This window comes from Raphanus sativus, chromosome 6, assembly GCF_000801105.2.
Source record: "Raphanus sativus cultivar WK10039 chromosome 6, ASM80110v3, whole genome shotgun sequence".
In the NCBI taxonomy this organism is placed as follows: domain Eukaryota; kingdom Viridiplantae; phylum Streptophyta; class Magnoliopsida; order Brassicales; family Brassicaceae; genus Raphanus; species Raphanus sativus.
Genome location: NC_079516.1, coordinates 5,628,339 through 5,645,125, shown reverse-complemented (window position 1 = coordinate 5,645,125; position 16,787 = coordinate 5,628,339). Strand labels below are relative to the sequence as shown.

The 16,787-nt window shown below is 34.9% G+C and overlaps 2 protein-coding genes, 1 long non-coding RNA gene and 1 other non-coding gene across 4 annotated transcripts; all 4 read left to right on the top strand.

Moving 5' to 3' along the window:
* The first annotated feature begins 5,479 nt into the window (after nt 1–5,479).
* LOC108805649 (DNA-directed RNA polymerase I subunit rpa49) lies at nt 5,480–7,553 on the top strand. The gene is made up of 4 exons (XM_018577581.2): nt 5,480–5,987; nt 6,066–6,191; nt 6,586–6,909; nt 6,981–7,553. Exons 1-4 carry the CDS (start codon nt 5,547–5,549, stop codon nt 7,398–7,400), a joined length of 1,311 nt encoding a protein of 436 aa, XP_018433083.1. The 5' UTR covers nt 5,480–5,546; the 3' UTR covers nt 7,401–7,553.
* Nucleotides 7,554–8,273: 720 nt separating this feature from the next.
* LOC130496234 (eukaryotic initiation factor 4A-1-like) lies at nt 8,274–10,837 on the top strand. Its single transcript, XM_056988143.1, has 5 exons — nt 8,274–8,467; nt 8,879–8,948; nt 9,036–9,139; nt 9,226–9,656; nt 10,019–10,837. Exons 2-5 carry the CDS (start codon nt 8,881–8,883, stop codon nt 10,652–10,654), a joined length of 1,239 nt encoding a protein of 412 aa, XP_056844123.1. The 5' UTR covers nt 8,274–8,467; nt 8,879–8,880; the 3' UTR covers nt 10,655–10,837.
* LOC130497277 (small nucleolar RNA snoR98) lies at nt 8,691–8,802 on the top strand. The gene has a single exon (XR_008936280.1). It is a non-coding gene; the product is annotated as a small nucleolar RNA snoR98 (small nucleolar RNA).
* A 950-nt stretch (nt 10,838–11,787) lies between the features above and the next one.
* Nucleotides 11,788–13,708, top strand: LOC130496235 (uncharacterized). The gene is made up of 3 exons (XR_008935341.1): nt 11,788–11,926; nt 12,435–13,385; nt 13,546–13,708. It is a non-coding gene; the product is annotated as an uncharacterized LOC130496235 (long non-coding RNA).
* The last annotated feature ends 3,079 nt before the right edge of the window (nt 13,709–16,787 follow it).

The window sequence follows — 16,787 nt, the reverse complement described above, 5'->3', positions numbered from 1 at the left end:
TTTATTTTATTTAAATTGAAACTCCCAACAATATATCATCTAAAAATAATTATCAACAAAATATTAATTATACAACTAACCTGTAATTCATGTGTTATTTAAAAACTATGCTACTAAAAAAATTGAAAATTAAATATTTTCAATATTAATAAGAAAATAAATTTAAAATAAATTTATTCTTTATTTACAATTATAAAAAAAATTGTTGAAAAATATGAAAAAGTTTCTGAAAATTTTAATATTTATTAAACAAAATAATACATTAATTTAATAAAAATAAGAATTAAAAGTCATATAGTCTTCCAAAATCAAAATACTTACGTAATTTTTCAAATTTATATTGACTAAATATTAATATTAAAAATATATCTTCTAAAATCATTATGATAAATTCAAAATTTTTACAAAATATAAAATAATAGGTCCTAAAGTATTTTTTAAAAATGAAACACGGAAAACGAACAATTTTTGTAAAAATTAAATAATATTTAAAATCTTAATTTAATAAAAAATCAAAAAAAAATACTAACTTAATACTATAACATCAAAAATATCATATATCAATAAAGTTACTAAAATAATATAATAGATATTGTAATGCATAATTTTAAAAAAATATTAGGACTGAACTAATTAAACAGAATAATGTGTTTACATATAAAATTAGGCACTATAATAACATTATAGTATATTTTTAAAATAAAATATGAAAACATAAATTATTCAAAAATATCATTTCTATAGTATAATTAAATAAATTTTAAAAATATATTGTATGCAAAATGTAGAATGTATTAAAAATATATCTTGTACGTGATTTTCTATTTAATAATTTCAAATATGAATTTATTGTACCGAACTTTAAAATATATTAGGTGTAATAAAAAAAAAACCAATTTTAATACATACAACAAATCATTATATTAATTATGTCAAATAAGAAACTTAAAACAATAAAGCTATATAACTATACAATATATAATAACATTAAAATGTAAATTATATATTTAAATTTTAATTATATATTTTATAAAATGAAAAATATACCTGCATGGACATGCAGGTCAAAACTCTAGTATGCATTATGAAACATGTTTTATTCTTTCCTTTTTTTTCCTTTTCAAATTGTTTTAAACTTTTATTCTGTTATACCTTCTAGAAACTAAAGTTTAAAAGGGAATTCGGCCAAACAAAACCTCAACTTTGCACGAATTGCCAAAACAAACATGAACTTTTGGACTGACCAAAAAAACACTAAACTTTCATTGACTTTCTAATTAATTAGCAATGTTTTCGTTGACTTGCCAATTTAGCACGCCGTCAGTTAACTTAACATACGTCGTTTCTTGTTGTCGTTAAAGTAAAACGACGTCGTTTCAAATGAGATGAAACGACGTCGTTTTATATGATTTGAAAAAATAAAAACAAGTAGCCTCCTAGATTCGAACTCAGGTTGGATAGGACCATATAACACGGTGTTTTACCACTGGGCTAGTGGCACTTTCAATGTACTTAATAACATATTTAATTTTATTGGCACTCATTGAATATAATTTTTTTTCTAAAAACCTAAAAATATCTTTAAAATTTTAAAATTGAAAAAGGAATATTTTTATAAAATTAGTTTTGAAATTAAAATGAAAAATATTTTTTTTTTCTTAAAAAAATAAAAATTAAAAAATTCAATATCCAGCTTAAAAAATCGAAATTTTTTTTTTTTTATAAAATAATTTTTTTTTTCTTAATTTCGATTTTTAAGCTAGATATTGAATTTTAAAGATTTTTATTTTGTTAAAAAAAAATTTTCATTTTAATTTCAAAATTAATTTTATTAAAATATTTCTTTTTTCAATTTTTTGAAATTTTAAAGATATTTTTAAGTTTTTAGAAAAAAAAATTATATTCAATGAGTACCAAATAACATTAAATATGTTAGTAAGTACATTGAAAGTGCCACTAGCCCAGTGGTAAAACACCTTGTCATATGTCTTACCCAACTGTGTTCGAATTCAGGGGGCTACTTGTTTTTATTTTTCAAATCATATAAAACGACGTCGTTTTATCTCATTTGAAACGACGTCGTTTTACTTTAACGCCAACAATAAACGACGTATGTTAAGTTAACTGACGGCGTGCTAAATTGGCAAGTCAACGAAAACATTGTTAATTAATTAGAAAATCAATGAAAGTTGAGGTTTTGTTTGGCCGAATTCCCAAGTTTAAAATGGAAAGTTTACATATATATAGGTAAGGATGGTATTGTAGGGCAAGAGTCCTTCCTCCTTCTCTCCCTTTGACTCACTTTCGTGACATAGAGTCACAGACCCTATCTAGCGTTCTTTTCAGTTTTCATTGCTTCTAGGGTTATGTACGAGTTATTTATTTTTGCCTAATATAAAGCGCGGAATATAACATCACGTTTTATCTATACAATCACTTAAATACCAACGATTTACTAAAGTACTAGTCTCTCTCATAATGAAATGTTTACCATATCTTTTGTAAACCCTTCTTGAAAGAATGCCAATAAAGTCGCTGTTTTCTTTTAACCGGAATTATTATTTTCTTTTTTTTCGAATTTAGTCTTTAGACTATTACAATGTTCATTTGGAAAACGCTATTATACGCTGCAGTTAAAAACCAGACCAGTACTAGACTTATCACCAGAAGTTTTGGCCATGATTCACATAGAAACATTAGGAACCAAACGCGTATATAGTAGTAGTGACTAAACAATCAACGCCATACAATTAAGTGATATCAACCTTAAATCTTATAAGAGTGGACATATATGTGAAACTTTTATTCTAGTGATAATCACATTGATAACACCGTAAGTCATGTTATACGTGGGTTCAAGCCACATGATACTCCTCTTCGTTAAGGTCCAGGAGGTGGCAACAACCGTCCACAACAACAACATATGAAACAATTAATTCTATTCTATTCTATTAATTCTGAATCATGATCTATTGATATACTTTGTGTCCAATTAACTGTTTATTTTTTTTTTACTTTTTGCCATTAAACATATATATAAATATAAAATAATTGTATAACTGTAATTACTTTTTATTAGTCTTCCACTTTAATCCCAAAAATTTCGGAATCTATTTTTTCTCAAAAAATATATCAGTTTTTTAAGGACGGGTCAGAAATTTAGTACGAGAATTAAAACTGGAAACTCGATCCAAAATCCCAAAAGAATCATTAGTGTGTTTTTTTCTCTGAACAACTAATCATTACAGTATAAAAATTTATTTGATCCAAAAAATAGTTTATTTGATCGTCAGACTAAACCAATACGGTCGACGGCGGCGTACAAAGAACAGCTGTTCCATATTTGTAGCAGTCGATGGCGGCGTACAAAGAACAGCTGTTCCATATTTGTAGCAAGGATCGCCATTATTTTTTTTGTAAACTAAATTTGTTTTTGTAAACTAAAAAGTTAAACCCGGATTAATGATGACACAAGCCTAACTTCCGAGGTATAGCCTACGGATAAATCCTTTCCTGGACATTCAAATGAGCCGAAAACAATAGCTCATATCCGTATGGCCGATAGAGTTTAAACCCGGATTCGCCTTTATCTTCCGGTTCGCTATTATCTTCCGATTCCTATATAAAATTTTATATCCTATATAAAATTTTATATCAGATTTTTAATTTTTTTATCTTAGAACAAACAGTTCTTGCTCAAGTTTTTTGTGCCTCCAGATAATAAAACCGATTTATCAGTATGAAATCGATTTATCATAGACTCGTATATAGTCCTTTTGTTCAATCAAATAGTGACGAGTCAATACTTTTTAACCAATCAGACAAATTGATTTGCTGATTTAATTATCTTAGTCAACCATTGAACCGATACAATCATATGTCATGTCCAAATCACAATCAACAACATACACTTGTCCATTTGTAATTAGAATTATTTATGATAAAAGTACTCAATTTTTCACTAAAAATCCAATTTTTTTTTATATACGAGTAACTTTAATGAGCATATACGAGTTTTTTTTCATATATAGCTATTTATCTATTTGTGTAAGTGTAAGTGAGAATGGAGAAGTGGCCCAACAGGCCTTGACAGAAGCCCAAGACAAGACTGAGCCCAAGAGACTAAAGCTTCAACGGTCTTCTCCATCCTCGCTTGTACCTGCAGAAGCGACAAAGAAAGTGAAGCTGAGTAACAGATTTGATACTCTTTCAAGACTAGAAGAAATAGTGTGAACCTTTACAGCTGTGATGTATTAGCTGTTAGGTCTTGCTGTCATAGCTCTAGATTGTTCCTAGGTTTGCTATATATTGATGATGTAATCGACATAAGGAAATCATTTGAGAAAAGTTTATTCAAAGTTAAAGTTGCCTCTTTTACTCTGAAACTCACAATTTGTACCCGAGAGTATGCAGGAGGAATAACAATAACTTGAAAACTCATGGTCCAGCTTACAAAAAAAGAAACACTATGTTTGTATAAAAAAGTGGTGTTGCCAAATCTTAGGAATTTATTGTTTTGGTTAATCTCTGTGAAAACTAAGGTTAGTAGATCCACCGATGCAAATACTAGGGATAGGGATGGACGTTCATATACATGTTTGGATTCAGACCATATATCTCGAATTTTCGGATATTTTTGTACTTCGAGTGTGGGTATTTTTAATTCAAATTCAATAAATTCAGATTTTTAGTTATATTAAAATTTTATTTCTCAAGTTTCTTGTATTTAAAATATAATTTTCACTTAACTGATTTTTTATTTTTCTAATAGATTAAATGATTAATATATTTGAGATACAATTTATAAAAAATACTAAATTGGTTGTTTTTTAAAATTTTGAATGTGATTTTTGTTAATGCATTAAACAAAAAACTTGACATGCAATTTAATTGAATATCAAATCATATTATCCATAATTGTATATAATATATGATTTTAAGGTATGTTTAGCATTGATATAAATATTTAAATAAAATATGAGAGGTAAACTAGAAATATAAAGTTAAATATATATATATATATATATTCGGTATCTTCAGATATCTATTAGAATTTGAATATTACCTGTTCGGATTTAGATATCCAATCTCTCCCAATTAATATCCATTTTCAAATATTCAGTTACTTCGGTCTGGATATCTGATCGGGTTTGAGTATCAAGTAAAATGCCGAGACCTAGCAAATACTAAAAAGGATAATGAAAATTTCACACACAGCGTGTAGTTTTAAAGTTTCGAATGCCCTTGTTTTACAACAGGAGAAAAACAAACGTCGCGTTGTTTTCCATTAAGAAAAAAAATGTCAGAGCTTAAGATAGATACCGTAGACGTCGTTATAACGGAGGGAGGGGGGGGGGGGTTACAGTAAAATCAAAATTAGATGGAAAATTTATCGAGTCGGCTCAAATATAAAGGACTTGGTTTGCAAATCTCCCAAACACATTCGACCAAATTAGGGTTTATCAGTTCCAGCATACCCCCTCATTACACAGACCGTCAAAGTTCTCGTTAGGTCTCTTTAGCAGCTACTCTGCTCTCTTCAGACCATGACGGACAAACACCAAAACGACCACATGGACGAAGAAGGAGACGATTTCAAAACACCACAACCTCTCGAGAAGAAGAAGAAAAGAAAGAAGACCACGACGACGAAGAAGACAACAACAACAATCGAAACAGGATCAATCGACATCACCTCCGTCAAAACAATCTCCGAGAAACCCGATCGAATCTCTCCGATCGTTGCCTACTTCGCCTCGGGGTACGATCCTTCTTCGCAACCCAGAGAAGCTCCGAAGGTTACGGTTTACAAGAACGCCTCGAAGAAGAGGACGGAGGTTGTTGTGAGCCCGCCCGGGTCGAACGTGGAGTTCGTGGGTTCGAGTCACGCCGGTGGGCAAGTCGCTAGGCAGACTTGTGTCTACACGTTGGGTGTTTTGGATAAAGAGACTCAGACTCTGAGGATTCTCCCCATTGCTCACCAGAAGGTTTGTTAATTGCTTTGATTGAGAATCAAGAATCAAGATTTTATGATTGATTGTGTGTGTGTGTGTGTGTGTGTGCAGGTGTTGAGATTAGAGACGAGAGTTAAAGCTAAAGAGACAGTTGATTCAGAAGGTGGGGAGGCTGGTGAAGAAGAAGAAGCTGACCCTAGACGCCGCACTTTCTGGACCAAGCGAGCTATTTTAGATGTACGTCACCTCTTTCTCTTTGTGCTACATATCTGTCTTGGCTTGTAACATCATTAGTTTAATCCAATGTTCGCTAGGCAGCTTTGTAGAGAGGACTAGTGATTAGGGGCTTTAACAAATTCTTAGATTTATTTTTGGGTTTATTTATAATATTATTTTGATGAATTATCAAAATTAGATATATAAAACCAAAAAATTAGTTAAATTCGTGACATTATTGCATAATTTAACAAAATTCAGACTAATTAAGATTGATATTAAACCGATTTAGAACAATTAAAACTTATTTGAGTCGTATAGGACCGAGTTACTGTCTAGACCGACTTTTAAGAACCGTGGTTTTTTTTTTTTGCATCAATTGTTGAGAGGAGGATTTGTTCTGTCTGTAATACAGGATAAGAAGAGGAGTGCTAGAGTTCTAAGAGACGATGACCCCGAGGCACAGAAGACGCTTGAAAATAAACTCGACAAATTGGATGTCAACATTAGTGCTCTCGAAGGCACCAATGCACTTGTTGCACGCAACATTCCACCTCACAACGCCTCCGCGACAAACCCGAGAGACGCTTATCCTATAGAACAGATCATCGAAAAGGGAGAGTGGGGCTCCCTTCAGGACGTTTACCGGCTTCTTCAACAAGAAGCTGGAGCAGCGGCGGCGACCGACGCTTACCCCGCTTTTGTCCGTAACCGGTTGTTCAGGTTGCGTGACAACAAGGTAAAACATCATTGATCTTGAAACTATGCATATAGATGGTAACTAACTAACACTTGTGTATCGTCTTGCAGGATGAGACTGAGAAGGAGACGGTTGCTGGTATCTTGACGTTGCTAACACATCTGATAAAGTTCAAGGACGTGAACTCGATGGTGGGTGTTGATTCGGCTAGGAAGCACCATTTTCCGGGGATGATCCGTGATAAATGTAATAGGCTGTTCAAGGATTCTGACACGGGCGGCAGGAGGATACCTGATGACAAGGTCAACCTTCTGATAAGCTACGTTCTTGTGCTCAGCCTTCACGTGGATAAGTTCAAGACCGACTTTGAAGACATTGCAAAGGATCTGAGGATGAGCTCGATGGATGTGAGGAGGCATTTTGAGAACCTTGGGTGTAAATTCTCGGTTGAGAACTCGATTCGTTTTGCGACGTTGCCGGTTCCTCTCCAGTTCCCGCAGATAACGCGGAGGAGGAAGAGACAACGATAGATGGAGAGAGAGAAGGGTTGTGCTGTTTGGTCATTTTTGCTGTGGAGGATGTGATTTTAAGTTAAATGTTTCTTTTGTTTAATGACTTCGGTCGTACTGATAAGTGTTTAACCATTGCCACCATAAAGGAACTTAAAGACTATTAGCGCTGTTTTTGCTTGTTTCAAATATCCATTCCCCTCTCTCTTTTTGTTCGATCAACTATCAGCTTTTCAGATAGCCAAAGAGAAAAATTTAATTTCACTCTTATAAGCTTTTGCTTTGACGTGTGTATGTGTGTTTGTGGATATTAAAGTGACACAGTCTGGAGTTTTGATGTAGCCCTTGAATGCTTTTAAAGTTTCAACCAGCTACATAGCCAATCATATATCTACAAGACAACAACTTCATCCTACGGCCGCTATGAAGAAATATTATCTGGCAAAAAAAATAAAAATCAGAAAATTACTTTTCTCCACGCAAATCCTCATTCAGGTCGAAGAAGACGTGCATAAGAGCAAGCTGAAGGTTACAAAGAGAGACTTTCTCTAGCTATTCATCCACAAGCAGAGCACAGTAACTAATACCACAACTGTGATCATAGAGTCACAGGCTACTAAAAAAGCGATCAGGCCCATAATTCCATAAAAATAGGCCCATTGGACTTGAGAATCATTAATTAAAGTTAAATAGTAAAATTAAATAAAGATTATCAAAAGACCAGCGAGTTTAGGACACGACCGAGTCTTGGGAAAATCCTTTGTCCGAATCCAAAAGAAGTAAAACAAAAGGCTAAACAGGGGTAAAACCGGAAATCCAGAAAAGAATAGGAGAAGGTTTCCTCCCGAGAAAACCCTAACACGACCTCATCAATATAAATATATCAAAGACTCTTCTCACCGCCTCTTTCCGATTTCTATCAGAGACTCTTCAAAAAAGCCTCAATCTTCGCTCTCGCTCGCTCTCTGTTTCTCTCTCTACTTCGCCGTTTAGATCTGAGTTTTGGGGGAGATACAAGGCTCCCTAAGTTAACAACAAAGCACTCTTACTTTCACTTCTTCAGCTCTACCAAATCTCTCTCTCTCCAGGTTTCCCATCTGATTCGACTTTTTTAATGTTTTTTTATTTTTAGATTCATTGGATTCTGATTCAATCGATAGATATTATTCGAAAGATTAGAACTTTCTTCGATTTGTATGATGGTTTTAGATCTTGTCTGTATTTTTAACCTAATTGAACAGCATCTATTGTTTGCTTCTCTGAATGAAAGTACATAAGTTGGAGATTGAATGGTTTTGTCTATAAATATTGGACCAATCCTTTTTGAAAAAAAAACATTATCTCCGAACATTGATGGTGACAGATATTAATGCTTGTTTTCCTTATCTCTATGGACTACGAGTTTGGCTTTCTTGTCACATTAGTCTTTTTCTCTTTGTTTTGTTTGTTTCTTTCTTTTATAGCGGCTAACTGTTGTTGTTATTGTTCTCTGTTTTTAGTCATGGCAGGATCCGCACCAGAAGGCACACAGTTTGATGCTCGTCAGTTCGACCAGAAGCTCAACGACGTGTTAGTCTTCTTTCTCTATTTTCATCGCTATTAGTTTTTCTCTCGACACATGAGTGTTTATATACTAATTGTGTTGTGTCTATACAGTCTTGAGGGACAAGATGAGTTCTTCACCTCTTACGATGAGGTTCACGACAGCTTCGACGCCATGGGTCTCCAAGAGAATCTCCTCAGGGGTATCTACGCTTATGGTAAGAACCAAGCTCATTCTTTCTTTTTAATTTTGATTTGTCTCTTTCTCTCTAACCTGACTTCATGTGTGCTTTTACTTGCATAGGTTTCGAGAAACCATCTGCAATCCAGCAGAGAGGAATCGTCCCTTTCTGCAAAGGCCTCGACGTGATCCAACAAGCCCAATCCGGTACGGGCAAAACCGCCACTTTCTGCTCCGGCGTCCTCCAGCAGCTCGACTTCAGCATCGTCCAGTGCCAGGCCCTCGTCCTGGCCCCGACCAGAGAGCTCGCCCAGCAGATCGAGAAGGTCATGAGGGCCCTCGGCGACTACCTCGGCGTCAAGGTCCACGCCTGCGTCGGTGGAACCAGCGTCCGCGAGGACCAGCGCATTCTCCAGGCCGGTGTCCACGTCGTCGTCGGAACTCCGGGTCGCGTGTTCGACATGCTCAAGAGGCAGTCTCTCCGCGCCGACAACATCAAGATGTTTGTTCTTGATGAAGCTGATGAGATGCTCTCCCGTGGTTTCAAAGACCAGGTTCGTTGATGATGTTTCATACCCTATTTAATTCTTATAATATAATCTTAATTATAAAATCTATAAAATAGCTTTTGCAAAATTTTATTTATTTAAAATATCATAATTTTTATTTTTCGTTTTATAAAAAATTTAACGAACATTAATTTTTATTAGTATTATTTTACTAAATATCTAATTCATATAATATAATCTTAATTATTAAATTTATAAAATAGCTTTTGACCAATTTTTTTCTAAAATAAAATAGCATAATTTATTTTTTGTCTTTTTATAATATGTAGATTAATTTTTAATAAAAATATTTGATTTTTTTTAATAAGTTTGATCTAACTTTGTTTCTCTTGTGTTTTTTTTTCCAGATCTATGACATCTTCCAGCTTCTCCCACCCAAGATCCAAGTGGGTGTCTTCTCAGCAACAATGCCACCAGAAGCTCTCGAGATCACGAGGAAGTTCATGAGCAAGCCAGTGAGAATCCTGGTGAAGCGTGACGAGCTCACCCTAGAAGGTATCAAGCAGTTCTACGTCAACGTTGAGAAGGAAGACTGGAAGCTCGAGACGCTCTGCGACCTCTACGAGACTCTCGCCATCACTCAGAGCGTCATCTTCGTGAACACGAGGAGGAAGGTGGACTGGCTCACCGACAAGATGAGGGGACGTGACCACACTGTCTCGGCCACTCACGGAGACATGGACCAGAACACGAGAGACATCATCATGAGGGAGTTCAGGTCCGGCTCCTCCCGTGTGCTCATCACCACTGACCTCTTGGCCCGTGGTATCGATGTTCAGCAAGTGTCCTTGGTTATCAACTATGATTTGCCGACTCAGCCTGAGAACTACCTTCACCGTATTGGAAGGAGTGGGAGATTCGGGAGGAAAGGTGTGGCGATCAACTTTGTGACCAAGGATGATGAGAGGATGCTGTTTGATATCCAGAAGTTTTACAACGTTGTTGTTGAGGAGCTTCCTTCCAACGTTGCTGATCTGCTTTGAGGAGAGAAAGAAAGGTCTCTTTCTTGTTTCGCAAGGCACCTCTTTGATCTGGTTTTGATACACTCTTCGTCTCTCTTTTCTTCAGCATTTATTGTTGTTACTTTCTCTTGAAATTTTCTAAGAACGTATCTCTCTCTCTTGTGACCATTTTTATTTTTAATATCATATGGAGTATTTTATTTTCTTGTTTATTTCAGTTCTCTGGTTTGTTTGTCTTTTTATTTTGTATCAAACCAAAAGCTTTTATTTTGTATCAAACCAAAAGCTTTTATTTTGTATCAAACCGAAAGCTTTCTCGTCAAATTTTAATTTAAAAATGTTTTTTTTTTCATGTCTTGGTATTGAAGCATAATGGATTAAACAATTTATTTATAGTCTATCAAGCTTCTAAGCCAAATTGATACTCAGAATTTTAGTTTAAAAATAAACTTACATCTCATATGCATCAATCAACAGAAACCTAAACTTTATTTATAGTCTATCAGGCTTTTAAAGCCAAATGAATATACAGTACTCAAGACTTTTAGTTTAAAAACAAGAAAAACTTACATCACATATGCATCAGTTAACAGAAACCTAAAACTTCACATATGCATCAATCCACAGAAACCTAACACACAACAAACAAAACATACAAACAAAATGTTCAAAAAAAAAATAAACAAACAAAACATGAATGACTTATACCAACTTTACTTGTTCAAAAAGTATTTTCTATTAGTAAGCTGTATTAACCTAATTGTTTAACGTTAATTAAAATATATAAAGAAAAAAAAAAGAGAAACATAAGTGGGTTCTTGACTAAATCGTATATTGATTTTTTTAAACCGTACGTTACTTTTATATTACTTTAAAAATAAATAATCGTTACGTTAATCTCCTTTACAAACTTTTTAAAGACGTTACAGTAATAAAAGAAAAAAAAACAGAGACAACCCTTTTTCGTCAGACCAATGGAACCAGCAGTTGCAACGGCAGCCGCAGCTGCGGTGAAAGGTTTCAGAGACGATTCAGCCGCTGGTCAGACAAATGATTTTTTTTTTTTTTTTTTTTTTTTTTTTTTTTTTTTCATTCAGACAAATGATTACCAGATAAAGATAAAGAAAAGCAAAAGTGTTCCCAACGCGGATGGTGCGGCGTCTAGGAGCTGGAGTTTCAGCGATCCGGAATCACGTAGGAAGAGAAGAGTAGCTGGCTATAAGGTTTACTCCGTTGAACAGAAGATGAAGGGATCCATTAGAAAAAGCTTTAAATGGTTCAAAAACATTATAGGTACTTCTTGAAATATTGTGACTTTCTTTCTCATATATATATATATATATGTAAAACGGAGAATCTATTTGTGTTGAGTTTGCTAAATATCTGTAATACATACAAGAAAAACAAGAAATACGTTTTCGTTCGTAAGATATTCTCATTGAATGAGACCAGTATCTATATCTACCTGTAAATCTGATTATATACTTCAAGATTACAAGTTTTATAGTATACAAGAAATTTCATTTTAACTTTCACATTTTATAATAGAAATGCTACAAAAGTTGTTACAAGTCTTGCAATAGTGATTGATAATAACTTAAAAGTGAGACTTGTGAATAATTCAAGATTTTTTTTTTTGGGCAACTCCCATACTTCAAGATTACAAGTATTATCTTATACAAGCATTTCATTTTAACTTAACGTTTTATAATATAAAATAACTAGTTTCTACAAGTCTTACAATAGTGACTATAATAATTTGAAAGAGAATATATAATATGTTAATTGTCTTTAAATTAAGGAAGCAAAGGAGATTAATTAAGGGGCACAGTGGCATCTCCAACCCTCAGGTTTGTAATTAGCATAATGAGGAGAGAGGTGGGGGCTTGAAGATATGGTAGGGACTTGGATTGCTTCACATGGCTCACACCCATAGCATTTCTTCTCACAAGTTGGTGGCTTTGATCCTATTCTTCTTCTTTTCTCCATCTCCTCTATATCTTTTCTTTCATTGGGCTTCAAAGTTGGCCTATTAGAGCTGTGATGTGGGCTTAGTATATCTGCAGTGCCAATAGTAACTATTGTTGGAGAAAAGAAAAACAAAACTCAGACATTCATAAGAATATAAAACTGATCCTATTTCCTGCAAGGAGATAACCCCAAAAATACATTCTGACCAACCTGTAGTTCAGATTAATATCATTATTATTATTATTATTTTACCGTTAATCATACAAATACCTGGGACCACAGTTTAGAGACTAAACTAGTCACTACTACTACTACTACACTACAAGTCACTAATTTTCTCAAACAAGTTAAAACAACTAAAAGTTGAACCTAATATTGTCTTGCTAACAGAAAACTATTCAGAGAAGTATTTCCTTCACACCTACATATCCACATGTCTTCTTATCATCATGAACATACACATACACATACATAGCAATGGTTTGATCGGTATACTAAGAAAGGTATAGAAAATAAGTTGAACCTGGATAAAAAGTAGCGTGGTTGGAAGCAATGGGCCTACTTGTTGCACAAACCGAGCTCACTATTTGTATCATCACCACTGTAACCATAAACAACTTTTTTATTTCTGTCACTTGCATGATGATGATGATGAATGGATGATAATGATGATAATGATGGCTACAATGATGTATATAGAGGCCTGAAGAGGAGAAAGAGGAAGAAGAAAGAAGAAGCTTCGTTGTTTTAGAGGCTTTTAGGCCTAATGCCTATAACATAGGTAAGGTTGTTGCTTAAGGGACAAGTGAAGTTATTTTCTTACCAATCTATCAATTCTTACCTTTATTTTGATTAACCTATAAGCGAGTTTCTCTTTTTTTTGTTTAATTTTTTGGGATTTACAATTCATTGATTAAATTTTTTTTTCTGACATGATTCAGTACATGAAGTAAATATTCGAATCAGAAATGAGAAGATAACAGATATGAGTGCTACAGAAGAATCTTGTGTACGAGATGGTCCATTCATCAGAACAACGCCATTATGTAATTGTCGCTTTAAAGAGGAAAATACATATACCTGTAACTTTTTAATTGGCAGATGATAAACAAAGAATATTACATTTACAAATAATAAAATTATTTAATTTCATCTTCTTTCTTTTGATTTGCATAGACAAAAAAGTAGCTTAAAATGATTAATAGTACTGGTAAGTTGTAACTTTGTAATTAGCGAACGATAAACAAAGGACATTACAAATAATTGATCATCTTTCTTTCCTCTTTCTTTTTATTTGCATAGACTGCAGAGCCCTTCCTCAGCTCTATGGTAAATTTTCATTAATAGCAATATAAGAAATAAACTAGTAGAAGTAGGTGTCATGACTTCCTTCAAGTCGAAGAGAAAGAAGTTAAAGAGAGAAAGAAAACCCGGTGAAATTATCGCTGCCGGCCGATGGCGCGGACTTCCACAGCCACAGTCGGTCCGGTACTAAACTGTTGTAACCCATTGTTTTTGGTTCCGAGTTTGTATAAAGTAAGTACCTTTCTGCTCCCGGCGTCGCTCCTCTCGCGGTGGGCGTTCGGTTCTGACCGCCGGCGTCGTATCCTTCCGACAAGGGTAAGCGTTCGTTGGGGCTTTACTTCAAGAGAAACTCTCGATTCCCGAGTAAAGCTTTCTGTGGAAGAAAGCGGTGGTGAAAAAGATGAAGTGATGGTTGTCGATGGCTGGGATGAGATCTTGGGTTTTACCCGATGAAGCTCTCCGCTTGTAGAGCCAGACAAAGATTAAGAGGTAGCGGGACAGATTCCGGCGTGTCTTGGTTTGAAGATTCGTCGGTTCCGACGAAACGAAGTTCCCGGCCGTGGCTGCCGGCGTGATGCAGAGCGGTGAGGATCGTTTTTCGTGGGCATGACGCGTGGATCCTTGGCGCAGAGGATGAAAACACGTGGAAGACTGTCGGTGGGATCTGGTTGGTTCTTCGATGCGGATTTTAGGCCTTGCTTTGGACTTGGTTGTTTTTGGGGCCGTGCTCGGTTTGTGGGCAGTCGGGCTTTGATGTATTATTGGCTTATTGTAATATTGGGCTTTGGGCCTTTTGAATATCAATTTCTGAAAAAAAAAGTAGGTCTCATGACTCTCATCTATGAAAAAGGTCTACATATAATTTTTGTGTGATAAATATCCACAAATACTTCACGTTACCTAGACGGTAGTACATGTACATGCATGTCGTCTACATTGAGAAATTTGATTCTTTTTTGGTGATGCCGATTCTTTCCGTATCGAATCATGATACATACTTCATTTGGAAGAAAGTCAGCTTTGAGTCTGGACCGTCCTTTTTTTTCAAAATTACTCTTGGTTATACTAAACAAATTTAATCTTGTTAACAAAGTTTGATTTAATTAGTACGTGTTACTGCATTATCTATGTGTCATTTATGATATATAATTCTTTATAAACTCAACATATTTTTTATAAATGTGCGTGTTTGATCAAAAAAAAATATTGAAAACCCTTTAACAAAAAAAAAAGAGTATCCTATATATATCCATGCATTGAGCGTAGGCAGAAGGCTTGATGGTGTCAGCTCGAATAAATGAATGTAAATGGACAGATCATATTACTATTTTTAGAATATGGTCCGTAGAATTTTCATAAAATTGACTAATCAATTAGTTTCTAGTTTTGGTTAAAGCCAAGCTCACACGAAGTCTAAAACGTTCCTCTAAAAAGGAATCGTAACAGTCCCGTTTTTATTTCACTGTTTTAGCAATTTCTCTAAAAAGGAATCGTAACAGTCCAGTTTTTATTTCACTGTTTTAGCAATTTCTTTACATCAAGTAAAATATATTTATATATTCCTCATACCCTTTTTCCTACTTTCTACAAATTCGTTTACCAACGTAAAAATGAATTTATTAGGCATCTACCAGATTTGAATATCGTCCAAGAAGTAAATGAATAAAGAAAACTGTTTAAAAGTACTCCACATTTGACTTTAATAAAGCAAATTATTTACATTTGACTCAGATTAATACTTTTTATTTTACGAGTATTATTGATTATGTGACAAAAAACTGATTGGCTATGAGTGCATTGTACTGACACCTGGAGATAGCTGTGTTAATGTCATTGTTATGTGATTGGTCATTTTCTACTTTTATTATTCTTTTGTTTTTGTTTTGATGTCTTGGTTTGGGAGGAAATGTTACATTCTGTGTAGCTCTCTAGAAAAGCTCTCTCTTTTCACTAAAAGCGGTTCAAGCGTGGTTGCGTTCCGGTGGCCGGTGGGTTTTCGCCGCCGGTTACCACCCCTGTCTAGTTTTTTTTCTAGCTTTGTTTTATCGGCGGCTCTATAATCGAGCCTTTTTCCGATATCAATACTTGACTCTGGGGCTGCGACGTCTTTTTCAGGCGGTGATCGCCGGCTTTTGATTTCGGGGGGTAGAGGCTTCCTCAGCCAACCTCGCCGACTTTCGGGAACGATTTGGGGTTTGATGATGGTCGAGGAGATCATCGTCGTGGTAACTTGGTTTTGGTGCTATGTGTTCTGGTGTCCGGCTTGTTTTTTACTCGGCGGAGGAGATTTCGACATGGTGTTCGGTGAAGCTCTCCGGCGATGGAGCACGGCGAAGAAGGAACAAGAGTAAGGGAGTGGGTTATTGTCGCAAGCGGAGATAGCATGAACCGGTTGAGATCTCAAGACAGACTTGATGAATCTCTTCGGGGGAAAATGGATTGGCGACATCGATGGGTGCGGTGGTTTGTCGACGGAGCTCAGACGAAATTAGATCGTTTCGTCTTTTCCGGAGAAAACTTCGACCGTCGGATCACGAAGACATGTTAGCTGACACGTGTTCTGAGTATTCGGTGGTTGGCAACACGTGGGCGGGCTTGGGTTAGTCTTGGACGCGTGGCTTTCTCTTGCTGCGTGGGTTTCGGATATGGGCTTCAGGCCCATTTTATTGTGCTCTTTATGTTGGGCCAATGTTATATCGGGCCCTCAGGGTCTTGTGTTCTCGGGTTGGGCTTGGTCCGGTAGACCAAGTTTCTTTAATAAAATATCATACTAGATAGAAAAAAATAATAATGTTACATTCTTAATAAAATAACATAAATATCAGAACAAGATGAATAAATTATGGTTTAAGCATATGGGTCAACATTTACTGTCTTT